Raw genomic sequence first — 26300 nt, 5'->3', positions numbered from 1 at the left:
GCGGGGTGCAGGGAGGACGCGGGCTTGGAGCAGGGAAGACGAGGAGGCGGACGCAAATGCAAACATAAACGGGATTTATTACAAAAATGAACACAATACAAAACTTGGAATACACTTACTGGGAATAACTGAAAACTGGACTGAGGAAACTGGGGAAACACATGGACCACTAACAGACGTAAAAACGTACGACAAACGTAAAAAGGATCGACACCGGGGAAATGGAAACACGGACCTTAAATAGAGGTGCACACACACAGGAAACATGAAACACCTGGGACGAAGGGGCGGAGTTACAAAAGAACACAGGTGAGTGGAAAAACACAGGCAGAACACAGGGGCACGGGTCACGTGGGACAACACAGGCACGAGGACAGACAGGAAACAGGGCCAGGACCTTACAATGTCAGCACCTTTGTCCACTATACCCTTCTGAGGCCCCCCTATTCCCTTATTTCCTGAAATAATTATCAGCACAGTATATTGTGCAGTTATCTTTAAATTTAACTCACCGAAAATATGTAGTGAAGTAAAAGTGGAAGTGGAAGGATAAGCAATACTCCAGTAGATACAAATACAGCATTTTAGTTCTTAAGTACAGTAGTGAAGTAGTTCTACATTGTTACTATACATCTCTGCTTTACATACATGAGGAGGAATAAAGCTACTTTAAAAAGGCTTAAACTGAGCATGATATTTTCTTGAATAAATAAAGATACAGCCTTCCTTAATGATAATATGCATGGCGGCATATACAAGCAGTTAAAAAAAAAAAAAAAAAGATTTATAATCACAATAATCACTGTCCTACTGCTTAGGGCGCTTAGCAGTATGTGGACAAGCATTGTCCTGTTGGAATTGCGCACCAGAGTGTGCATTCATAATTTTTTTTTTTTTTTTTTGTGGCTGTAATATTTTTCAGAATGAGAGAGAGAATGTAACATAGAAAACAGAAGTGGTGGTCAGTAAAAGCGAAGGAGGAAAAGAGAGGCAGAACAGTGAGGCGAGAGGGGCAAGCAATGGCGAAAATGTGGGTAGAGATGCAGGAGATAAAAATAACCTGGTAGAGGAAGGAGATTACGTAAAAAGGCAAGAGAAGTGATTTAAAAATTAAAAGTGGGGATGTGCACTGTCAGCTCAGATATGTTGCCATTACACAGAGAGAGAGAGAGAGAGAGAGAGAGAGAGAGAGAGACAGAAGACATTAGGTTAGAATAGAGTATGAAGTGAGTATTCAGACATGCGGCAGTGTGAGAGAGAGAATTGCTTCCAGCCAGTCAGTGTGTGATCCAGCATCTTCACTGCAGCGGCTGCTGCACTGTAGGCAACATCTGGCCTTTAATGCTCTACTGCGAACATGCTCCAAATTAACTGTATAACAGTAGTTCACAAATTAAATTAATGTTTCTAAGTTTTGATCCTTAGAAGTTTAATTGCAGCAGAGATGGCCCTAAGGGCGTTTTCACACCTGTAGTTTGTTTTTCTGGTCCGAATCAGTTGATGAGTTTGTTTACTTGGAGCGTTTTCTCCCTCTGTTTGGTCCGGTTTCACACAGACATAAATGTAAACGCACCAAAATGTGCACCAATAAACCACATGAGCAGGCTATGTGCTCTGATTGGTCAGAGCTGTCTGGTGTATGAGTAAATATACATATACAAAAAAAAGTAAATATAGCAAGAAGATTCTGTGTTTCAGCACGTACAGGGGTTGGACAATGAAACTGAAACACCTCATTTTAGTGTGGGAGGTTTCATGGCTAAATTGGAGCAGCCTGGTGGCCAATCTTCATTAATTGCACATTGCAGCAGTAAGAGCACAAAAGAGTGTGAAGGTTCAGAGCACAGGTTTGCTCAAAATATTGCGATGCACACAACATTATGGGTGACATACCGGAGTTCAAAAGAGGACAAATTGTTGGTGCACGTCTTGCTGGCGCATCTGTGTCCAAGACAGCAAGTCTTTGTGATGTATCAAGAGCCACGGTATCCAGGGTAATGTCAGCGTACCACCAAGAAGGACCAACCATATCCAACAGGATTAACTGTGGACGCTGTAAGAGGAAGCTGTCTGAAAGGGATGTTCGGGTGCTAACCCGGATTGTATCCAAAAAACATAAAACCATGGCTGCCCAATTCATTTGGGACCGGGCCGAGACCACCTCCTTCTAGGTGGTCTTGGTCCGGTTCGTTTGATCCGTATCCGAGTGTGATTACTGTTTTCACACCTGCTCAATCGAATCACGCTAAAGTTACAAACAGACCAGAGTTCGTTTTAACCTGACCAAACAGTGCTGGTGTGAAAACACCCTATAACAGAAATGATCCCCAGTGTGTCAGACTGTTCATAGCACTGTGCTATATGTTCTACCATTACTCTTCTTTTCCCTGCACCTATTTTTCCTAAAAAAAGAAATCCACCATAGCATTCTTTATGTGGCCTTATTTCAGTAAGTAAGGTTGCTTCACAAGTTAGCTTAGCTCAGCTCAGCTCACAGCCGTGTTGTAAATTTGACGTATGTTAGTAAATAGTAAACAGCTTTATTAGCGCAGTGGCTTGGTGGCTAGGATCCTCTCAGGCCCAACCTCTGGCACTGGGTTCCTGGGTTCAAGTCCCCATCTGTGGGAAATCATGACACAGGTGAACTGTGATCTCCCCGTCTAAGTTTAGGCTTTCTCTGAAGACCATGTGCTTTTGATCAATACAGGAAGATTAGTTCTATAACGCTTGAGAAATGGAGCGTTAAAGGAAAGGGGGATTGATTCGCGCAATGGCAAGGAGGCATTGGCACTCGCCTCAAGTCAGAAGTTATGCAAAGTTTAAGGGTTTAAGTTTAACTTTATCTAGCGCTCAGTGCTATATCTTTATAGCTAGGGCTGTATCTCTGAAAACATTTTGTCCTTTGGGTTTTAGTGAGGTAAGGCAGGTAGAGCCAAAACCTGTCTTTCTTCAGAGACCTCTAATTCAGTGATCTAAAGCAGGGCTAAATAGAACACCTGAGCACTATTTTTCACAAAAAAACGTCTCACATGGCATTCATTAATACTAGAGACCACAACTAGACATTTAATGAAAAAATGAAAAAAAAAATGATGGAATGACACCTGTAAGGACATGCACTCCCACCCTGTTTTTACTTGTGTACTACTTTTGTACTACTACCATAGCAGTCTAGCCCTACCCATTTGTACTGAAGCTATAGAGTATATCAGCCTGCACTGCTGCTTTATGAACCAGACACAATTCATGGCACCCAATAAGAATGGGTCATTACAGGTGTTGTTAATAATCCAGAGCAAGGCAGGAATACCCCCTGGGCAGGCTTCCACACCCATTTGCCCGCATTTGCCCGCTCATTCACACATAGGGGCAGACTAGTATAGCCGATTTCCCTATGATGTGTGTCTTTAGGACTCCGTACGAAACAGAAGTACCCAAAGGTAAGCTGTGTAGGTTTACAGGTAAAAAGGTCAAGGTAAGTAACAAAAACTCTAGCTGTTTGGTTGGAAAATACACATGTATGTACAAAAAAGCATCCTGAATTGACCTCTGTATAGTATGTATCAGGCAGATATGTCCATACCTATAGGCATGGTATTGTGTTCTTGCAACATGTAAAGCATGTAGAGTATGTAAAAGTGCTTCCCCTGATGCCCTGTACAATGACTCTCTTGAGTCAAATTTTGGGTAGTGTACCTGCCTTCAATTAGTGAGCCACCATGCACCTAACACCTGGACTGCTAGGAACTGGAATGATCTGATAAGTCATCACATACAATAGGTAGTCACCTGTTTTCCATGAATAGCATGGTCTATCGAGCCTTGTGTTTCCACCCACACATTACAACTTTTGTGGTTTAAATTGCAGAGCAACGCAGAATCAAGAAAAGCCGTAAAGATTTTGTCATAGGTTGCCAGGTCTGTATAGAACTCTCAATGGTGATGGCCATTTTAATAAATAACCCTCACCGGGGGGATTATGACTATGGTTCTAAAGTCAGAAGAGACTCATGTGAGGTCATACAGGAGAGACATTTATGCAGTTTATGGTAAAAAACAGCTGCAGTACTTGCATTTTGTTCTGGTCTTTCACTGCATATGATAAATGATACATAATTAATAATCAGAACAAAAATTATGACACCCATTATAAGATGCTTACTTACAAATGATTAAAAAAAATGTGTGTCTTGTTAAACTCCTACTGTATATGCAATTATCTTAATATTGTAATCACCTACATATATTGTTATAACTTTTACATTTATAAAGTTTTATTCCATTCCAACAACTCATTCTTGGTGCATTGTTTTTTTTGTCAGTAAGTGTACATGTGTTGAAATGAATCCTGACAGTTTTAGAAATAAAAACTCATAATACATCATAAATAAAGAAGTGTACAATATGGTAATTTTTAAATTAGTGTTAATAAACACATTATGACAATTTATACATATCATTATTTTAAGGATAAACTGCAAGTGAGGGTGCAAGTATTGAGACTTTTCAGTTCACTCTGTTCTTACTGCAGTCTGAGGAGGGGGGCTGCGTGTGTGTGTGTGTGTGTGTGTGTGTTTGTGAGCATGCATGTGTGTAAATGTTCACGTTGCAGGGTATGGTGCATTATGGCAAAGGTGACAGAGGAGAATTGCTGGATCTGAGAGGGAGGGGCGAAGTGAGGTGTGTGTGTGTGTGTGTATGTGTGTTTGTGTATTTGTGTGCGTGTCAGGATGCATCTCTCTAGTGAGTGCCGAGTCCAGGTGTTTCTGAACAATGCGCACTCAAGTGTGTTTCAATGTGCGTGAGTGACCCTTCAGAGCACAGTCAGCCTCTTTGAGAGTGTGTGTGTATGTGTGTGTGTGTGTGTGTGTGTGTGTGTGTTGGCCAGCCTCACACCTGAGTCACTGACCTAAGCCAACGGCCCTCTGGGAGCAGGACAGAAACAGACAGCAGCAGTGAGCTCTTACAGCATCCCTCTCTTTTCCCCCTCATTAACTCACTGTTAAAAAAGGCAATTAGCGATTTGCTGTTAATGATGGTATCCACAGTAACCATGGATACGTGTGCTTGCAAAGCTCTGCTGGGAGAAACTCAGAGCCTTCACATAAAAAAAACACTAACAACTCTTCACACAGTAGAAAACAGAAATGAATGCACACACTATGGACAAAAATAATTAAACACACCTGCTAACTCATTTTTATACCGAAATATTGATGTTGTTTCGCAATTTTACTCATTTAAGTTTCCCCTGTGCTTTTACAAATGAAAGAACTTTATAAATATGTCATAGATGTACATGGGCCCTATTTACACCCTGCTCAAGGCACGTCACAATGCTCATAGCAATCTTACACCCCCCCAACAGTCTATTTTCACGCCATTTATCTGCATCACTTAAATACCTACAAAAATATCTATGCTGATGGGTGTGGTTGTCTGTAAATGAGGTGTGTTCAGGTACATTTCTGGCATTTTGCTATTTTGGCAAAGGAAAACACAGGTGCCTAGACAACAGTCAACTGCCAGATGTTCATTGCTATCTTGGTATCTTGGCAACACCGGAAACATATAAATAAATATACATTCCCACTTGTTACACATACACAACATTAACATCCACAATAAACAAAATAAAATAACATTGCTGTTCCAGTAAATTACCTGCCTGCAAATGAGAAAGTCAATGTCCTCTGCTGACAAGTGCAGAAACCCTGCACTGTTAAAATAGCAATCCACCAAAATCAAAGGGCTCTTAAAGGTAATGGCAAGTGACACACTGATTGGTTTATTTCATGGTACGCCCAAAACACACCCATGATTATTTAAGAGAATTACTACATGACTTTTCCGCATTTTGAGACACGCAAGGCATACTTTTTTCCGCTGTTACGATAGCAAAGACACACTGACACACCCTAACTCAAGCTGCATGGTGCACTTTTGACAGCTTGCCTATAGATTACTAAAATAGGGTCCCATATGTTATCATTCTAAATGACTATTTTCCAACATGGCTTTATCTCTTAGAATGAAACACAAAAACATGCAATTGCAAGAATCTATCTATCTATCTATCTATCTATCTATCTATCTATCTATCTATCTATCTATCTATCTATCTCTTTCTCTGTCTCTCTCTCTCCCTTTCTCTATCTCTCTTTCCATGTTTCTCTTTGCATCTATCTATCTCTCTTTCCCTTTCCCTCTATTACTCTCTCTCTCTCCATCTATCTCTCTCCCTCTCTCTTTGTTTATCTCACTCTGTGTCTCTCCCTCTCTCTCTCTCCATTTCTATCTCCCTCACTCACTAGCTATCTCTTTCTCTCTCCCTCTATGTCTCTCTCTCTCTGTTTCTCTTGGCGAGGTCACTCACATGATGCCCTTTGTAAGAAAGAGAAAGCGAGAATGATGGAGGAGTGTATGTGTGTGTGGGTTTGAATATATTGGGGTTGGTGTGAGCATGCAGATTTTAATGTGACATTTACATAAGAGGGTGTTAAAATAAATTTGGCAACAGCTCAGTCCTCCAGTGCCAAAAAAGGCATAATAATGCTTGGGGTTCTGAGAAACAACTGTATCTACAGTGAGGAATAATGGAGAGAGAGAGAGAGAGAGAGAGAAAGAGAGAGATAGAGGTGATGTTTATGTTTTGTAAAGCTCTGCAGTGTGAAAAGATTGGGTCTCTTGGGAACAGCATGTGAAGCAGCAGTACTGAACACAAGCTAATGCTGAAGGAAGAGATTGGATGGACTTACTTCAAATAATGCTGGTCAGCCAAGACATTTTTAGGGTTTCGCAAGAACTAGAGGAGGCTTAAGTAGCTGATAGAAACACAGGAAAGCATGCTTACTTCAGTTAGCCTGGTGACAGCTTAGGGTTGCATCCAAGTCCAGGTTTCACCTGAATTGTCTTTTTTTTTTTAACAGTCAGTCCCGGAAAAAAAAATCTCTAAATCTCTAAGTTCCAGTTTTCTGTAGGTAAGTTAATTGTCTTTAGTGTGTTCGTTATATATATATTGACTGTTTAGATTTACTCTGTACTCTTTGGTGTCTTTTTCACACTGACATACACCACCACTCAGGGTCTCTCACTGGCAGACCTGTTGCAACAAGGCACGCTAACCAATCAATCAATTGCATGGGGCCAGGATCTGACTGGTTATGATTTAAATGCAATGACAAACTGTGTGAATGACCCTTCAAACTAAATGAAGGTCAATACAAGAAAGTACAACTAGACTGTTATCAGAATCCCCCTCAAAGTGTGCCTCACACTAGTTATGGACAGTAGCCAACCAGCCAGGTTTGCAGAGTTATCCATCGGGAAGCCAGAAAAGAAATAAGAGAAAGGAAGAGGGGGAAAAGGAAAATGTAAACCTTACTATTTGTGCATTGATATAAAGTGTGGGTGAACTCCAACAGTGTGTCTATGCTGTGGTTCCTGTAGGGTTTGGTCCATTTTGCTTGGGGCCCCAAAATGCCTTGAAATAGCCCTGTTCTTTGTTACTGTGGAGTCATTTGACCATCAGCCCTGGCAGCTCCTACAAGCAGAACTAGAATCAGGAAGTGAATCGGTAACTGTGGCTATGCTATGCTTGCATTATTTGAGGAGCAGTACAACCACTGATATGGGTGTCGAAACCTCTTGACATGTTCCCTACTTTACCAAGCTTTCTCTGTGATCAACAATGAAGCAGTAACTTTAGTATGTCAAATTGGAGGGTAGGATTTGGAGCCTTAGGGAGTTTAGTGTTCCTGTGTTTCAAAAAAAAAATATTGGTATCTGATGCCACATATGGATAATGTATTGCAAACTAAAACAATACAGCTCTGAAAAAAAAGAAAGACCACTTAAAAATGATGAGTTTCTTTGATTTTACCAAATTGAAAACCTCTGGAATATACTCAAGAGGAAGATGGATGATCACAAGCCATTAAACCAAACTGAACTGCTTCAATTTTTGCACCAGGAGTAAAGGCATAAAGTTATCCAAAAGCAGTGTGTAAGACTGGTGGAGGAGAACATGCCAAGATGCATGAAAACTGTTTTTAAAAACCAGGGTTATTACACTGGAATATTGATTTCTGAACTATTAAAACTTTATGCATATGAACTTGTTTTCTTTATAATATTTGAGGTCTGAAAGCTCTGCATCTTTTTTTGTTATTACAGCCATTTCTCATTGTCTGCTAATAAATGCTCTAAATTACAATGTTTTTATTTGGAATGTAGGAGAAATGTTGTCCGTACTTTATAGAATAAACAACAATGTTTTTTTACTTAAACATATACCTATAAATAGCAAAATCAGAGAAACGGATTCAGAAACTGAACTTTTCCAGAGCTGTTTTTTTAGAATATTAATATTTTTCTCACCCCTATTCACCACCCAGTGGAAAAGAACCATACATCTAGTCTGGTCTAACCATTGACCCCATCTGGACTGATTTCAGCTCTAAATCTTTTTCAAATAATAAGATTTATCATTTTTATTCCGGCCTGAGAAGTAAATTTAGAACCCATGTTTGCAGCTGGGAATACTTTATTCAGTTCAACCACTTATCATAAGAAATCTACTTTCGCTAAACCACACAAACAGAGAACCCCACTACTCAACCAATTAGATTATCTATATCTTAGCTGGGGAGAGTCATTCTTACACAACAGCACAACCTTTCACAATTTTTCACACTCCTTTTGTGGAAGGGGCAGGCCAATATGGAGTCAAACTATGACATATGCCTGTTAAACTCAGAGTCAAACACAACAGAGTCAAACACAACAAAGAGAGAACCAATCAGAATCCTTGTTTTGAGGAGAACGCGACTCCCAAGCAGGAAACTTGAGAACTGAAGCAGTGCATTAATCCGGTTAATGTTTTTACTGCAGTGTCCAAACTCATATTAATACACTTGCGTGTAGTTTTTCAAGTCACAGAATTAGTTGTCTCTTTAAAATTAGATAATAATGTATTTTTCACAAAGGGCGCATACATCTGTTAAAGCAGGGGTGTCCAAACTACGGCCCGCGGGCCATTTGAGGCCCGTTTCCTTTTGTGGAGCGGCCCGCAAGGTATTTTAGAAATAGAATGAAAGTTGGCCCGCTGTTAAGCAGGATTTTATAATGTGCGATTCAAAGTTTGGATGCTAGGTGTCAGAAACGGGCCAAAGAGTCTAAAAGCGGCGAGAGTGAAGTTGTAGCGCAAAAAACAGGCCAAAGAGTCTACAAGCAGAGAGTATGCGCATTTCTAGTGCAAAAAAACGGGCCAAAGAGTCTAAAAGCGGAGAGAGTGCGCATTTCTAGCGAAAAAAAACAGAGTCTTGCAGAGTTTAGGAATATATCTGCACTGATGGGCATGGTGGTCTGGAAATTAGGTATGTTTCTATACGTTTCTTGGCGGTAAGAAATACAGGTGCGCCACTGACCGATTTGAACCCTGACAACAGTCAACAGTCAGCCGCCCAGTCCTAACTTAGTCTCTGCGTGCCTACACTCCTGCACCTTACACACAAACGATGTGTAAAAAGATGCACTGCAGCATGAATCCAAATCCAGCTTTTACATCATCAATACACAGAATAAAGAATAAAATAACATTGCTGTTCCTGTAAATTATCTGCTGGTGTACCTTCACAGCATTATCGCACAGGTCAGTTTCCTCTACTGAGACGTGCGCAAAGCACTGTGCTGTTAAGATCTCAATGCGCCAAAGTCAGAGCACACCTGGATCTTAAAGAGCAACTGGCACACAGATTGGTTTTAATTTTACAATATGCCCAAAACACACCCATGATTAAAGGTGCATTATGTAGGACCTGAGAGCGAATGTGTGAAATGGTTACAGCAGTCCAATTTCAAAACACCACAGAGAGTAGTCTGCTCCGCCCACCCCTCCCTCCCCAGCCACAAAACTTATTTGGGTTACCAAATTCAGCAGGACTGCGCGAGCCCCGCGGTGTGTCTCTGTGGTGTATCAAAACACCAGAGAGAGTAGTCTGCTCCGCCCACCCCTCCCCAGCCACGAAACTTATTTGGGTTGCCAAATTCAGCAGGACCGTGCGAGCCCCGCGGTGTGTCACGGAGCCGCGGTCAGACACATCGCGGAGTCGCGGTCCGACATACAGCGTAGCTTACCTGTTCAGGAGAAAAGTAGCAGCTCTGTGTCGGTCTTGTGTCTTTTTGAGCTCTAAGTCTCCAACTTTCAAACTCACTGCCAATATTCACTCTTGTTATATTCCTGCTTTGGTCACTGAGCTTTTTTGAGACATGCTGAGGCTTTTTAAGCTGTGTAGCAGCTGAGGTTTAACTGAACCAGCTCTGCTAGCTAGCTCCTTTGCTGAAGCGCAGATCGCTGTAGTGTAGTGTTACGGCTGGCAACCTCAGTGGGCGGAGTTAGTGTTGGGGAACGAGCAGCAGGAGGAGTCAGAGGACAAAACAAACACAAAACCCCGGGCAGCCTGCACATTTAAAATAGGAACGTACTGCTGAAGCCGTGCTGACAAGAGCTGCCAGTACTTTCACTAAACATGTTTCCTTAATATCTGATGATACATCCTGATCATTTTATCATTTACCACTTAAAATTAGTTACACAGTGGTCCTTTAAATAAGAGAATAAGTACATAAATGCCTTTTGCTGTTTCGATCCGTGCAAGGTCTATTTTTTTGCGACTTCACAATACCAAAGACTGCACAATTGATCAGTGTGACTATAGATTGATAAAATAGGGCTCTTAATGTCGGAGTACAGCCCTGTCAAATCTTTATGTAAACTAATAATTAAAATCGATACTGTGTTTTTAAACATTGATACAGTATTAAAAGACACAATATTTTCTTACACCTCTGTAGCAAATTAAATACAGGTTTCCAAAAAAACAAACCCCAAATAATATTACAATTCTCCATAGTGACCCAACTTTTTCTGAGTTGGAATTTTGAAAAAATGGTAATTTATGCACACTCATTCAGGCATGCACCCTGGCATACTCACACACACTTACTGAGTAAGCTGAAGGGTAAAAATGCTCCAATTTCATACCTAGCTAACCCCCCAGAGAGACAGGGAAGTGGATTAGCACCCAGTGCTGAGCCGGCACCATCGATCCACCTTCTGTTTTTTAAAATGTCAAGTGCTTTTTCTTCATCTGCCTCCAGAGGGTTTAACTATCACTGCTGCAAATCCATGAGTCAAATAAAACAGTGAGCTTACTCTCACACCCTGCAGCACACGCACACACACGCACACACTCGCACACACACACACTGAATACACCAGCTCTAACTCAATATACAAAAGCTCAGCTCAGGTGTTGATGGACAGGCTGACTGTGGACCTGGTGTGAGGAAACATATTAGTTTTCCAGAGTTTTCTTTTCAGAGACAACACACCACACTATTGTTACTGTCTGACTGTGAACAACCACACATACTGTAGATTCATACTGGATTAAAACCACTCTACGTACAATTACTGTCTGATTATTATAAACTAAACATCATTTAGATTTATACTGGATTAAAACTAACCTACAATTACAGTCTTATTAATAAAAACTGCACATACTGTACATTTATACTGGATTAAAACCATTCTCTGTCTCATTATTAAAAAAAACTACACATGATATATATTCATACTGGATAAAAAACACACCATGATTCTATTTTATTATAAATAACTACACATACTGTAGATTCATACTGGAATAAAATCACTTCACCTATATTACAGTATAATTATAAGAACTCATTATACTGTAGATTCATACTGGAATAAAATCACCCCATAATTACAGTATGATTGCTAACAGTAACACATACTGGAGATTCATACTGGATTAAAACCACTCCACAATTACAGTATGATTATAAAAACTGCACATACTATAGATTCATACTGGATTAAAACCACTACATGATTACTATTTGATTATAAATAACTACACATCATACAGATTCATACTGGATTAAAACCACTCCACAATTACAGTATGATTATAAGAACTGCACATACTATAGACTCACACTGGATTAAAAACAATCTACAATTACTGTCTGATTATTAAAAGCTACATATCCTGTAGATTCATACTGGATTAAAACGACTCCATAGTTACTGTCTAATTATTAAAAACTACACATCCTGTAGATTCATACTGGATTAAAACCAATCTACAATTACTGTCTGATTATTGAAAACTACACATCCTGTACATTCATACTGAAATAAAATAACCCCATGATTACAGTATGATTATAAAAATGGCACATTGTATAAATTCATACTGGATTAAAACCACTCCATGATTACTGTTTGATTATAAATAAATAAACATACTATAGATTCATACTGGAATAAAATTGCTCCCCCCAAATTACAGTATAATTATAAGAACTCATTGAACTGTAGATTCATACTGGATTTAAACCACTCACCATTATTGCATGACTGGGAACAACTACACCCACTGTTAACTCATACTGGATTTAAACCAATCCATGATTACGATTTGATTGTAAACAACAACGCATACTGTAGATTCATACACAGTTAACCCACTATGCTGCAAATCTATTTGGAATGGTAACTGCAGCCGTACTCACCAGCTCTGCACAGCAAGACACAAATACAGCTCAGAGTGTAGAGACAGGCTGTTCTTCTCTAGCACTGCTGGAGCTGCATTAGGTTTCGAAATGTAATTTAGAAGGAATTTACCTGCAGATTGTTATGGGATAAAACCCCTGCGCAAATTCCACAATTATATTCATACTGGACTGAATCCAATTCACAGTTATTACCATCAAACTATAGAAAATACACCCACTGCAGATTTATACTGGAGTGAAAGATGTCAAATTCATACTGTATTAGACTGTAAACCCCACCCCCCCTCATCCACATACCTTACAATTTCATAGTGGATCACGTCCACCCCAAAGTTACCATTTTACCAATAGATTGTAAAAACTATACACACTATTGATTCATGCTGGATTAAAGCCATTATTCCACAGTTATTACCATCATTATGAAGAACTTCTATACACTAAAAATTCATACTGCATTTCAGTTACTCCTGATTGGACAGTAAAATTAGACAGTAAACACACTGAAGATTCACACTGGATTTTAGCCACTCCACAGTTATTACTGCCAGTTTGTAGGCCCCATATATTCATACTGGATTACACTTATTCCATGATTATTGCCTTCAAACAGTGAAACTTAGACACCATGCTGATTCATAGTGGATTACAGCCACTACGCAGTTATTACCAGTACACTGTAAAAACTATACACTGCATATTTACACCATATTGGTATATCAGTATTGACACTGCATATTCATACTGGATCACAGCCACTCTACAGTTATTACTGACAGTGTATAACTACTAACACTATACCCTGCTGATTCATACTGGATTTAAACCAATCCACAATTATCACCATTTGTTTACAGAACTCCATCACACTGCACACTTACACTAGATCCCAGCCATGCACAATTACTACTGCCAGTACACAGAATCCCTACACACTGCTGATTCATAATGGATCACAGCTACTTTACAATTATTACTGCCGGTATATACTGTATACTTATACCCTTCTGATTCATACTGGATCACAGCCACTCCAAAAGTATTAACATCAATATATATACAGTAGAACCCCTACACACTGCCGATTCATCCTGGATCACAGCCACTCCATAATTATTACTGCCAAAATATAGAACCCCTACACACTGCCAATTCATACTGGATTACAGCCACTCAACAATTATTACTGCCAGTATATAGAACCCCTACACACTGCCAATTCATACTGGATTACAGCCACTCAAAAATTATTACTGCCAGTATATTGAACCCTAATACCCTACTGATTCTTACTGGATCCAAACCACTCCACAATTTATACTGGATTACAGCCACTCAACAATTATTACTTCCAGTATATAGAAACCATTCACACTAAAGATTCATACTGGATTAAGCCATTCCACAGTTGTTAATGTCAGTATACATAACCCTTCCAAACTGCTGATTCATACTGGATCCAAACCAATCCACAATTATTACCATCGCTAAATATATCCCCCATACACAGTGCAGACTCACATTGGATCCAATCCAGTCCACAATTATTACCATTGGTATATAAAACCCCTACACACTGCTGATTCATACTGGATCCAAACCAATCCACAATTATTACCATTGATATATAGCACTTCTACACACTGCTGATTCATACTGGATCCAAACCATTCCACAATTATTACAATTTATATATAGCACTTCTGCACATTGCTTATTCATAGTCAGTCTATAATTACTACCATCACTATCTACAACCCCAACATGCTGCTGATTCATACTCGATGACATACTCCATAATTATTACCATTAATATATAGCACTTCTACACACTGCTGATTCATACTGGATCCAAACCACCTCATACTTATTACCATCAGTATATAGAACTCCTACAAACTGTTAATTCATATTGGATCACAGTCTCTCCACAGTAGTTACAATAATTTGTAGAATCTCTACACACTGTAGATACATACTGGATTCAATCGTTCATTACCTTTATTTCACTAGAAAGTCCTTATAAGATCTGAAAATATATTTTATAAGAGAGATCTGGATCACAGCCACTGCAAAGTGATTCCCATGAGACTGAAAAACACTACACGCTTTTCCACTGCTACTGGTACTGAAATAAAACCACTCTACAATTATTAACCATATAACTGAGCACTAGCTTTCCACCTATTTATAGATATCGCCGCTACACTTAGCGTCTGGCTGTGCCTTTGGGAGGGAGCTTTACATTTGTGTCCCATCATGAACTCATGCTGGATAATACATAACATGAAAAATGCATCTACATGCCTTGCCATGATTCATACACACACACACACACACTTCTATGCATTCTTGCATCTGCAGTTTTGTGGCGCTCAGGCTAACAGCCAGTCAGAATCAATGCACCGAGCCGCTGCGCTTTCCTTCAAACGCGCTGGCTGCTCGGCAATGCTGCATCAGCAGCAGCTTGAAAAGATGCGGTGGCTGACTTTACATGTATCAGAGGAAGCATGTGTTAGTCTTCACCCTCCTGGTGTGTTGGGGCATTACTAGTGATAGGAAGTCCTAATTGGACTTGTAAATTGGGTAATTGGACGTGTAAATTGGGAAGAAAATGGGAAACAATTGAAATAAATTATATAAAAAAAAAGAGCAGAAAAATGTTGAAAAAAAAAATCAGGTAATTCTTCACAGGTAATGTCCTAACAACAACAAAAAAAATAATGCTACTGGGAATTTGGTCTTTGGTCCACCAATTCCTGGGATATGTGAGTGACTGTGAATCAACCATAACATTAATGACACAAATGAGTACCCTGAAACTTCCCAAAGTCCCATGCAGACATCAGCAATCACATGAAATATTGAGTGGCATTAGAGGTCTAGGGTTAAAATAAAAAATGGTCACAAGGGAAAAAAACACTCCACATCAGAGGATTACACACACACACACACACACACACACACACACACACACACACACACACACACACTCACATGCACATCATATGACAGAACAGTGTAGAAGTGTGTGTAACTCCTGCATGCTGAGTTCAGGGGAGCAGAACAAAGACCTAATGCATTATTTAAACTTGCTGCGGTTCAGATACCAATATTGGCCCATTCAGTGGCAACTACTCACCAACACTGTAAATATATATCAGTGCTGTAACCCGACCAGTCTTACTGCCAGTTCCAGTTTTCGTGACTGCACTGGTGGTCAGGACGCGATCGATTCGATTTGACTGGATTTTTAGCAGACGCTCCTCAACAGCCTTCAGATGAGAAATGTCTGCTGGCTGAGGTGAATGGAAAATTCGTACACTAGTGGATAAAGATAGTGGAACAAAGAGTGTATTGATCAGAACTAGAAACTCCAGCAGCACTGCAGTGCACACTGTCCCACAATCAGTAAGACTGTCTTCCAAAAAATCCACTGGAGGCAAAAGCAGAAAAAGCAGGGAAATTGAGGGTGGGAGTGCTGATTAAAATTCAAGATAGGAAAAAAAAAACTGAATTAATAATTTCAAATGAACATGAAAGAAATGAATGTGAAAGAAATGTCACACCCTGTTTGGCTTTAGCTTTTTGATTAATCAGTGCATTCAGGAATACATTTTAGACTGACGTTTAAATTACATATTTCTTTTTAGCTTTAGCTGTTTAAGACTGACACTGTGAAAAAAGTCATTCTATAATTTACTGATGTTAAATCAGTAAATACAGATTGATCAATGTCTAAATTTAAGTTAGTAGTGAGTCACTAGTGAAAGAAAGAGCTGGTTAAAATACTGAAAGATGCTGCAGTAAATGGAAATCAGATGTTGCACATTTAATATAATATATTCTTTAGTATTTTTATCTAAGTAAGTTAAGATCTGAATATTTTAAACAGATATTATAAAACAACATTTTATATAATTTATATTTTATTTGCAGTAATTAGTGAATAATTCATAGCAGTGATTAAAAAAAACTCTTACACTATAAACTGGGATAAGTTGAATTTACTTAAATCATTTGAGGTATTTCCTTGCATCAAATTGTTTATTGCGATCTTTACTGAAAAACTTGCTTTAACTTGAGTTAATTAGACTTTTAAAACTTCTTTAGGTTCTTTAGGTTATAATGCCCAAAGTAATAGTTGATTCAATTCATTGTTCTGTGGTACGTAGACTTGAAATACTCATAGAATTTTTGATGAAGAAATATGCTACAGACTGCACAGCACACAGCAAATACAGACTTAGCAGCTGTATCTCAGAAAATTATGCTTACTCTTACAGCCTACAACACAGAAACCAGGCAAATTAATGGTGCCAATTTAAAAAAAGCCAATAATGACAAATAGTCATTATACTCAGTTATAACAAGTTGATTCAACTAAAAGATCTCCATTTGAACTTATATGTGGCTGCAAATGTTTGGAAATATGTAATTTTATTTAAAACAGGCTATTTTCAGTTCAAACTAATCGTGGATTTACAGTTTAAATAAGTAACTAATATGAATCATGTGATCTACACTTTAATTTCATCACTCCTTATAGTAATTACTGAATGTTTCATAATGTATAGTGAATTGTGTATAGTGGTTATTAAATTATAAGTAGATGTTGATTAATCCACAGTAGTAAATGAATAATATATCGTTGTTGTCTCCATTTTTGATGATTTTAGGTTACTACATAATGTCAACAAACCAGCTGTCCCTTTACACTGTGTCAATTTTTTTGGATGAATTTCAACAATAGATTTTGTCTCCAAAATTACCTGAAATAAAATGTTATGGAAATAACTTTGATTTATATTGAAAGTTAAGAAGGTTTTTATCTCTCTGCTGTAAAGTTAGAGTTAAAGCTGTTTTGGATATACTTGTTTTTTTGTTGCACAGCGTCGATATAATAGTTGCAGAATAATTTATAGTGATATATACCACATGATTTGTTAAAGAAACTGTGTATTCTTTGTAACTTTTGATAGTTTTAATCATTTTATGAATAATGTTAGTAGATGCAGATTTATTTAGTGTAGTAACTGTATATTTTATAGAGGATACTGAATTATAAAGAGTTGAAAATGAATAAAACATAGCAGTTACAGAAATAAAAAAAAATGAATATGTACTAGTAGTTATTTATTTATAGTATAGTAGTAATAATAATTTGTAGTCGTTAAAAGATTTGTAGATTAGAAGTAATTTAAAGTATCTAAATAGTAGGGGTGGGCAATATTATATCGTATACAATATATCGTGACACAGAAATATCATGATATTAAAAATCCATATCGTGATAATAGGGATGTTCTGTCTTAAAAGTAGTCTATTATTTACTGTGAAGCTTTAGGTGTATTTATTGTATAATTGTTTTAGTTTGCAGTTTATATGCATGCACTAAATATTCTGCAATATTATTTGCTGCATTATATTATTTTATGCTGTATTATTTATTTTGCCACATTATGATTATACAGTTATACTATTATACTATTATACTATATTCCTGAAATGAATGAATTATTTTAGTTTTCCTATATCGTCAAGTATATCGTTATCGCAAAAATACCCTGAAATATCGTGATATTATTTTAGAGCCATATCGCCCACCCCTACTAAATATGCATTTCAACTTTCTTGCACCACTTGCTGTTTAAACTATGCATTCATAATAACTTCATAATAGCTACTAAATGTGTTGTATTATTTAGAAATTATTTAGAAATATTATTTATTGTGCCATAACTAAGTGACTGAATAAACACTGCAGGGGTTAAATGTTTAAGGGGTTAATTCCTTTGCCCATTTTATTATTATTTTTTTTTAAATCCAGGTGTCTTACCTTTTGTCAGTGTTCCTGAGACGAGTCTTTGGAAAGACTGGATGAGCTTCAGCACCCCCTGTCTGCAGCGGCTGGTGCAGCCAGCCATGGTGAGTCCGAGGGGGGTCGAGCTGCTTCCCCCTTTTCAGCCAAACCTACACACTGCAGAAGTTCCCACTGGATGGAGACCCTCGGCTGGGTGTGAGACTGAGGGACTTCCCATATGGCACAGGGTGCGAGTTCTGGAGCTTTTTCTCAGGCAGATTTCATTGGAGATACAGGATTTTTCTGCAGATGCTGTTGGGGTCAGAGGGTCCATTCATAAAGTCCAGATGTTAGACAGATAAAAGTCCTCTATCTGTCTTTCTGTCTGGCTTCTTTGATGATCTGTCAAGAGCAAACACACCCACTCTAAGCATACACACACTCACTCCACACACACACACACACACACACACACATACACACACACTCAACCAGCCGCCTCTTTCCCAGCCTGTGAATATCCTAGAATAAGGTTGTAGAAAAAGTAGAAAGTTCTTGTAAAAAAGGGAAAGTTGGTTTCCGCTGCAGGCGGCCGGAGCTGCTGAATTATTGAGCGGCTGGAGAGGACGTGTTCAAGCCCCACACACAGCACACACACACACCCCAACCCCTAACACTCACACACACATGGACACCTGGAGGTCTGGTCAGTCTGGTCTGCTGAAGGTTCAGATGGATCTTCTCTAATAGTGCTGCTGCTCTGGAGGATGCTCCTCACTCACATCACATCTGTCTCTATTAAACCCTTTACTGCTCTATAGACTGTAGAGTGAGTGATGCTGGAGAGCAGTGCTGGAGCTGCTCTCTGCTGCTCTATAGCTAAAGACTAGAAGCTGCTGCAGATCCGGCTGCTCCTTCCAATAGATCCTGCAGCACTGAAGAAGAGACACACTAACGTTCTCTCTCTCTCTCTCTCTCTCTCTCTCTCTCTATCTCTATCTCTCTCCCTCTCTCTCTCTCTCTCTCTCTGTCTGCCCCTCCCTCTCCTCACTCTCTCCTCTCTTGTTCTCTCACCATTCTCTCATTCTTTATCCATCTCCTCATTCTCCTCATTCTATCACCCTCCCTCTCATTGTTCTTACTTCTTTCTCTCTTTTTCTTCTCCCTTTCCCTCTTCTACTTTCTTGCTGTTTCTCACTTTACCTCTTTCCCCTCAATCTCATTTATTTTCTCCTTGTCTCCATCTCCCAATCTCTTGTCTATCGCCCTCTTCTCTCTCTATCCTTTATCTATCTTTTCTTCCTCCTCACTTCTTTCTCTTTCCCCTCAACCTCATTCACTTTCTCTTGCTCACTCTCATTGTATCTCTCTCCAATGTTTTCTCTCTCACCCTCTTCTCTCTCTCCCTTCTTATTCTTTCTTTCTCTCGTTTATGCACTTTCATTCTCTCAATTTCTTCCACTCTGGTTCTCTCTTCTAACATCCCAATTTCTCTTTCTCTCATTTATATCTCCACCCTTCCACTTTATCTTTCTACCCCCTTACTTTTTTCTTTCTTGATTCATCCCCCTCTTTCTCTTTCTTTAATTCTCTACACCCTCTACTTTCTTGCTTTCTCACCTTTTCTTCCTCCTCACTTCTTTCTCTTTCCCCTCAACCTCATTCACTTTCTCTTGCTCACATCTCTCATTGTATCCCTCTCCATTTTTTTGTCTCTCACCCTCTTCTCTCTCTCCCTTCTTATTCTTTCTTTCTCTCTTTTATGCGCTTTCACTCTCTCACTTTCTTCCACTCTGTTTCTCTCTTCTAACATCCCAATTTCTCTTTCTCTCATTTATATCTCCACCCTTCCACTTTATCTTTCTACCCCTTACTTTTTTTTTCTTGATTCATCCCCCTCTTTCTCTCTCTTTAATTCTCTACACCCTCTACTTTCTTGCTTTCTCACCTTTTCTTGCTCCTCGCTTCTTTCTCCTTAACCTCATTCACTTTCTCTTGCTTTTAGTCTCCCACTCTTTTTGTCTCCATCTCCCATTGTCTTGTCTGTTATCTTCTTCTCTTTTTCCCTCTTATTTATTCTCTCTCTCTTTTATAATCTTTCATTCTCTCACTTTCCTTCCCTTCTTTCTCTATTCTAACATCTCAAACTCTCTTTATCTCATTTATAGCTCCACCCTTCCAATTTATCTCTCCACCCCCTTACTTTTTTCTTTCTTGATTCATCCCCCTCTTTCTCTCTCTTTAATTCTGTACACCCTCTACTTTCTTGCTTTCCTCTCTCTTCCCCAAGTATTCTTTTTTCTCTCTTTTATATTCTTTCATTATCTCTCTTTGCTTCTTGCTTTCTCTCTCATTCTATCTCTGCCCCCTCTCCATTCTTATTTCTACCATTCTCACTCATGCTTTTTTCTGTTTCCTCCCTTCTTCCTCTTTTCTCTCACCCCATTCACTTTCTCTCTCTCTCTCTCTCTCTCTCTCTCTCTCTCAATGTCATTATTGCACTCTTTTTATCGTGGCCCCTCTCTCTTTATTTTTTTGCACCCTCTACTTTCTTGTTCCATTTTTTCTCCCATTCTCTCTTGTTCTTCCCCCTCACTTCTTCCTATTCCGCTTAACCTCATTTATTTTGCTCTTTCTCTCATTCTCTCACTCTATCTTTGTTCTTCTTTCCCATTTCCCTGTCGTACACCTGCTTTTCTCTATCCCCTCTCATTTGTTTCTCTTTTATTCTTTCATTCTCTGAATTCTCTTTGCTCTCTTTTTATGCCCCACCTACTCTCTTTTCTCACCCATTATTGCTCTCTCTATCTGTCTCAAATTCCATATTATCTCTATCTTTGTACCATTCTTTCACACTTTCTCTACATTATCTCCTTTTTACCCCTCTTTTGCATCATCTCTCCCCAGAATTATTTTTGTCTTTTTATTCTCTCTCTCTCTCTCTCTCTCTCTCTGTCAATCAGTTTTTTCTATCTTCTTCTATCTATCTTTCTCTCCCATTCTCTCTTTCAATCTCTAACCCCCTCTCCTCTTTCTCTCTATTTCTTTTTTCCCACCCTTTTCTCTCTTACCCACTTGTGTTATCATTCTCACCTTCCCTTTCTTTCTCTCTTGTTTTGCTTCTTTCTCTATTCTAAACATCCCAATTGATCTTTCTCTCATCCATTTTCATACCCTTTCAGTCTTTCTTTCAGTCTTTCTTTCAGTCTTTCTTTCACTACCACTATGTTTTCTTCTACCACTTCTTGTCTTCTATTATTCCCACCTCTTTCAGTTTATTTAAATGTAGTCAAAGCTATTCAGTCCAATCATTTTTCTATTCAACCCCAGCTGTGTACATAATACATAACAGTGCTAATATACAATATATGTATAAAGTACAAAATATTATATGACAAAGTTAAGATTTATTGTTAAATATATTCATGTAACAAAAGATAACACACTGAAACAAATACATACCAAATGATGTATATTCATACTGTATCATGCATATAGAAAAATGTTATTTATTTACTATTTATATATTTAAACTAAGCCATATTTAATAAGCATCTCTATGACACCAGCTCCTCCTTTCACTCACCAAAGCCCAAACAACCACAGACACACGAGTGTTTGTTGTTTACACTGAGCGGAACTGACAGCCGTGATGGACAGGACGATTGTGCCTGAGGAAACAGAAACACAAAAGAGTGTGAAAGTGTGTTTGGTGAGCCGAGAAACAGATAGATAAAGAACAGGGTATGTTATCTCAGTCTTTCTTTAACTACAGGTAATTACACTTACATGAGAAAAGTCATTGGACAGGAATTGGCTTCATGTAACCATGGACCTGTCATGGGATATATAGGGGTTGGACTATAAAACTGAAACACCTGGTTTTAGACCACAATAATTTATTGTCCCGACGGACAGTTCTGGTGGAAACAGAAGAGTTGAGGTGCACATTGAATTCTGCCGTGATTTGAGCCACCATGGTTTTATGAACATCCCTTTCAGACAGCTTCCTCTTACAGTGTCCACAGTTAATCCTGTTGGATGTGGTTCGTCCTTCTCGGTGGTATGCTGAAATTACCCTGGATACAGTGGCTTTTTATACATCAGAAAGACTTGCTGTCTTTGTCACAGATGCGCCAGCAAGACGTGCACCAAAAATCTGTCCTCTTTTGAACTCTTGTTTGTCACTCATAATGTTGTGTGCATTGCAATATTTTGAGTAAAACTGTGATCTTACCCTGCTAGTTGAACCTTCACACTCTGCTCTTACTGGTGCAATGTGCCCAAAGCTATCACCTAAAGTAACATCTAATAATCAGTGTTTTATAATGGTATGCCAGTCAATTAGTCAGTAAATGTAGTTCTCAGTTTAGGTGCCATGTAGTTCTCAGCCATTGGGTGCTCATCAGGATGTTTAAGGATCGAGTTTCACATATTTTTCTATACTTTTAGCAATAAGGATTCTTGATAGTACTTTAGCTTTTTTATATAAGCCAAGAATTATTGAAACATTATGGACTGTATGGTACTGGTGAGTTTGCTACAGAACGCTTGAAGAACCCTATGGCATACACACATTGATAAAACATATTGCACTCGGGTTGCAGTCTAGTTCCGTCTCAGGCAGATATGTAAACGATTACAGGCGTAGTCTGATTAGACACTAGGGGCCCTATTTTAGCAACAAATGGTCAAGCCATCAACTTTGCACTGCGTAATTACATAAAAATACACCTTGCATGCGTGTACCAATTCTCTTAATTAGTCATGGGTTTATTTTGGGTGTAACATGAAATTTAAAAGCCAGATGAGGTCTGACTTTGGCGGATTGTTATTTTAACGATGCAGCGCTTTTGCACTTCACAGCAGAGACAACAGACTTGCTCATTCATGCTATGAAGGTGTGTGAGCAGGTCATTTTACAGGAAAACCAATGTTATTTATTTTGTATTCTGTTTATTGTTGATGTAAAAGTTGAGTTTATGCACTGCTGTGTAGCTAAAATAGCAGTAAACATCTGGAGATAGACTACTGATGTCTAGATTTTTTTTCAGTCAGCGGCGCACCTGTGTTTTTTTTGTTGTCAAGATAGCAAAACACCAGAAATTGACCTCACTTTTAGACCATAGATATATTCATAAGCTTTGTCGATATTTAAATGTTACATGCGCAAGGTGTAAACATAGACTGTTTGTGTGGTATAAGATAGAGCCCTGAGTCTTTCCCCAAGAAGGCGTAAAAGTGATTTTCCTGCTGCCCTGTAAAATGGCTTTCTGATGCTACTTTAGGGTAGTGTACCTCTTGGTGAGAGATTGTTGAGTGGTAGATATGCCTTTACGACACACACACAAAGCTATTTTCAAGTCATGTATTTTGTTCATAAATCTGCCTGACACAGCATTGTTTGGTCAATAATTGTATAATAAGATCAAATGCTATCATGGTTCTATTCTAAACCCCTGTGTTTGCAGAAGAACCCACGAATAACTCCATTTCTAAAGACTGCAGTGTTTCAACTGAAGTTTCTTAAAAGTGCGATATTATATGATAGCACTGACTCTGGCCGTCTGAGGCTCGCTCAGCAACGCTCTCCTCCTGTTCCTCAGCAACATGTTATTCTATTAGAGCCTCTCAGAATAGCAGCAACAGCTTTTCTTATAACAGCTTTCTTTCTCTCCTCCACCTTGCGCACGTTAAGCTGATATATTTTTACACTGAGTGGGAGCCGGCACCGAACCAGCCCTGACAACAGAAGAGCAGGGATTTTAATTAAGTACAGGCTTAATCGTTTTCTGAGTGGAGAGTTATAGTGAGTGATTTGTGTTTTTATTGACTGCCGGATTAAAGCAGCTGTAATACTCAGCATGAATATGAACTATATTCAGTGTCTTAAGCTTCTGCGGTATGAATTCCCAGGCGAGCGCTGCTGTGCGCCAGTGAAAATTGAAGCAGCTATGTGTGGGGCTGTCATTAGCCCAGGTGAACCAGGAGCAAAGACCAAAATGAAGCTTTTATTAGATACTAAAGTCTGAGAAGAGTCAGGAGCTGCTGATAAACAGCTGCATTTAACTGTGAGCTTAATCACTCCTCACTGCCTTTCTTATATAACACCAAAAAATACTCTATAGAGAGAGAGAGAGAGAGAGGGGGGACAGGGAAAAAGAAAGAAAAAGAGTAAAAAAGTAAAGTAAAAGAGAGAGAAAGCAAGAGGAGAAAAATAGGGAGGTTGAAGCAAAACATAAGGGTGAGAAGAAGAGAGAATGGAAAAAAGAGAGACAGAAGGTAACAGAAAGAGAAGAACCTAATCACGTGAACCCACCTACATACCTACCTCCACACCCATGCCATCCACCCACCCACATGACCCATCAACTTTCCTCCATACCCATTAATCCATTTACCCACATCAACCACCTGTCCAACCTACACACCATAATTTCACCTACCCACCATTGCGCTCTAACTACACCACCCAATACCTGCCTACCTACCTACCCACCAATCCATGCCCACCAACCACCTACCTACCCTGTTATTCACCCATACCCTCTACCTTCACACATTTCCTATAAATTGCACACCTATCAAACTCAACCACCCAAAACTCACACACACGTTCCCAACTAACTGCCTATCCAATTTACCTGTCATACCACCAACCCACCATTTCATCCAACTACCTACCTATACCAATTAATTCACCAAAACAAACATTTACCCACACATTTACCTCCAACACACTTACCAAAACCCTGCACACCCACCAACTGACCTAGCTACTTACCTACCTACCTACCTCTCCAACCCACTCTCCAAAACTCTCACACACTTACCCATCCACTTACTATCTAACCCACTTACCAAACCTCTGCGTACCCACCAACTGGCCCATCTACTCCACTACCTTTTCAATCCATCCACCCACCTATTAAATCTACCTATTAAACCAACCTATCCACTTAAGTATGTTACTTATCACACAACTACCAACTCCTCCAACCCACTCACCAAGAAAAAACACAGACATACCCACCCACCTACATGTCCGACCCATATTACCCATCTGCCTACCTATCCAACCCACATTACCCACCCACTTATGTATATCACTTATCCACCAACCCACCTACCTACCAACCCACCATGTCACCCAACTACCTACCTATATCAATTCACTCACCAAAACAAACATTTACCCACCCACTACAACACACTTACCAAAACCCTGCACACCCATAAACTGATCTAGCTACCAACCTCCCTACCAACCAAACCAACCCATGTATTAATTCCACCTATTACTCACACACTTACCCATCCACCTACTATTCAACCTACTCTCCAAAACTCACACAATCAACCATGCACTTACTATTCAACCCACTTATCCAAACCTTGTGTACCCATCAATTGACCTAGCCACCAACCTCCCTTCCTACCAAACCCACCCACATATTAAATCCGCCTGTTTTTCATTACTCACAACCCACCATTTCACTTAACTACCAACCCCTCCAACCCACTCACCAAAAAAGCACATACTTATCCACCCACCTACCTGTCCATCCCACATTACCCACTTGTCTACTTGTCCAACCCACACAACAAATCTACATCCTACCTACCCAACCCACTCACGCACGTACCTATGAAATCCACCTTAAAAAAACTCATCCATATACCTATACCTAGCTCCCCAACCCGCATACCAATACCCAACAACTTACCCTTGCTATCCATGCCACCTACATACCCAAGCCCAAACCCATCTACCTACCAACTAACTAACCTACCCATACACTTCAACCACCAACTTGCTTACCCCTCTACCAACCCCCTCTTTGTTGGTACACATGAGCAATGTTGCAGTGCAGCACTGCATTCA

The 26300-nt window shown here is 39.3% G+C and overlaps 1 protein-coding gene across 1 annotated transcript in view; it reads right to left on the bottom strand.

Moving 5' to 3' along the window:
* kcnip1b (Kv channel interacting protein 1 b) overlaps nt 1-19378 on the bottom strand; it is a 66863-nt gene extending 47485 nt beyond the window's left edge. The window contains exon 1 of the mRNA XM_007231166.4: nt 18452-19378. Within this exon, the coding sequence (XP_007231228.1) occupies nt 18452-18539 (88 nt within the window). The 5' untranslated portion in view covers nt 18540-19378. The remainder of the gene's footprint in view (nt 1-18451) is intronic.
* Nucleotides 19379-26300: the final 6922 nt, after the last annotated feature.

The sequence above is a fragment of the Astyanax mexicanus genome, chromosome 20 (assembly GCF_023375975.1).
Source record: "Astyanax mexicanus isolate ESR-SI-001 chromosome 20, AstMex3_surface, whole genome shotgun sequence".
Lineage (NCBI taxonomy): Eukaryota > Metazoa > Chordata > Actinopteri > Characiformes > Acestrorhamphidae > Astyanax > Astyanax mexicanus.
Note: the sequence above shows the minus strand (reverse complement) of the source record. Positions and strands in the feature narration are given on the sequence as shown.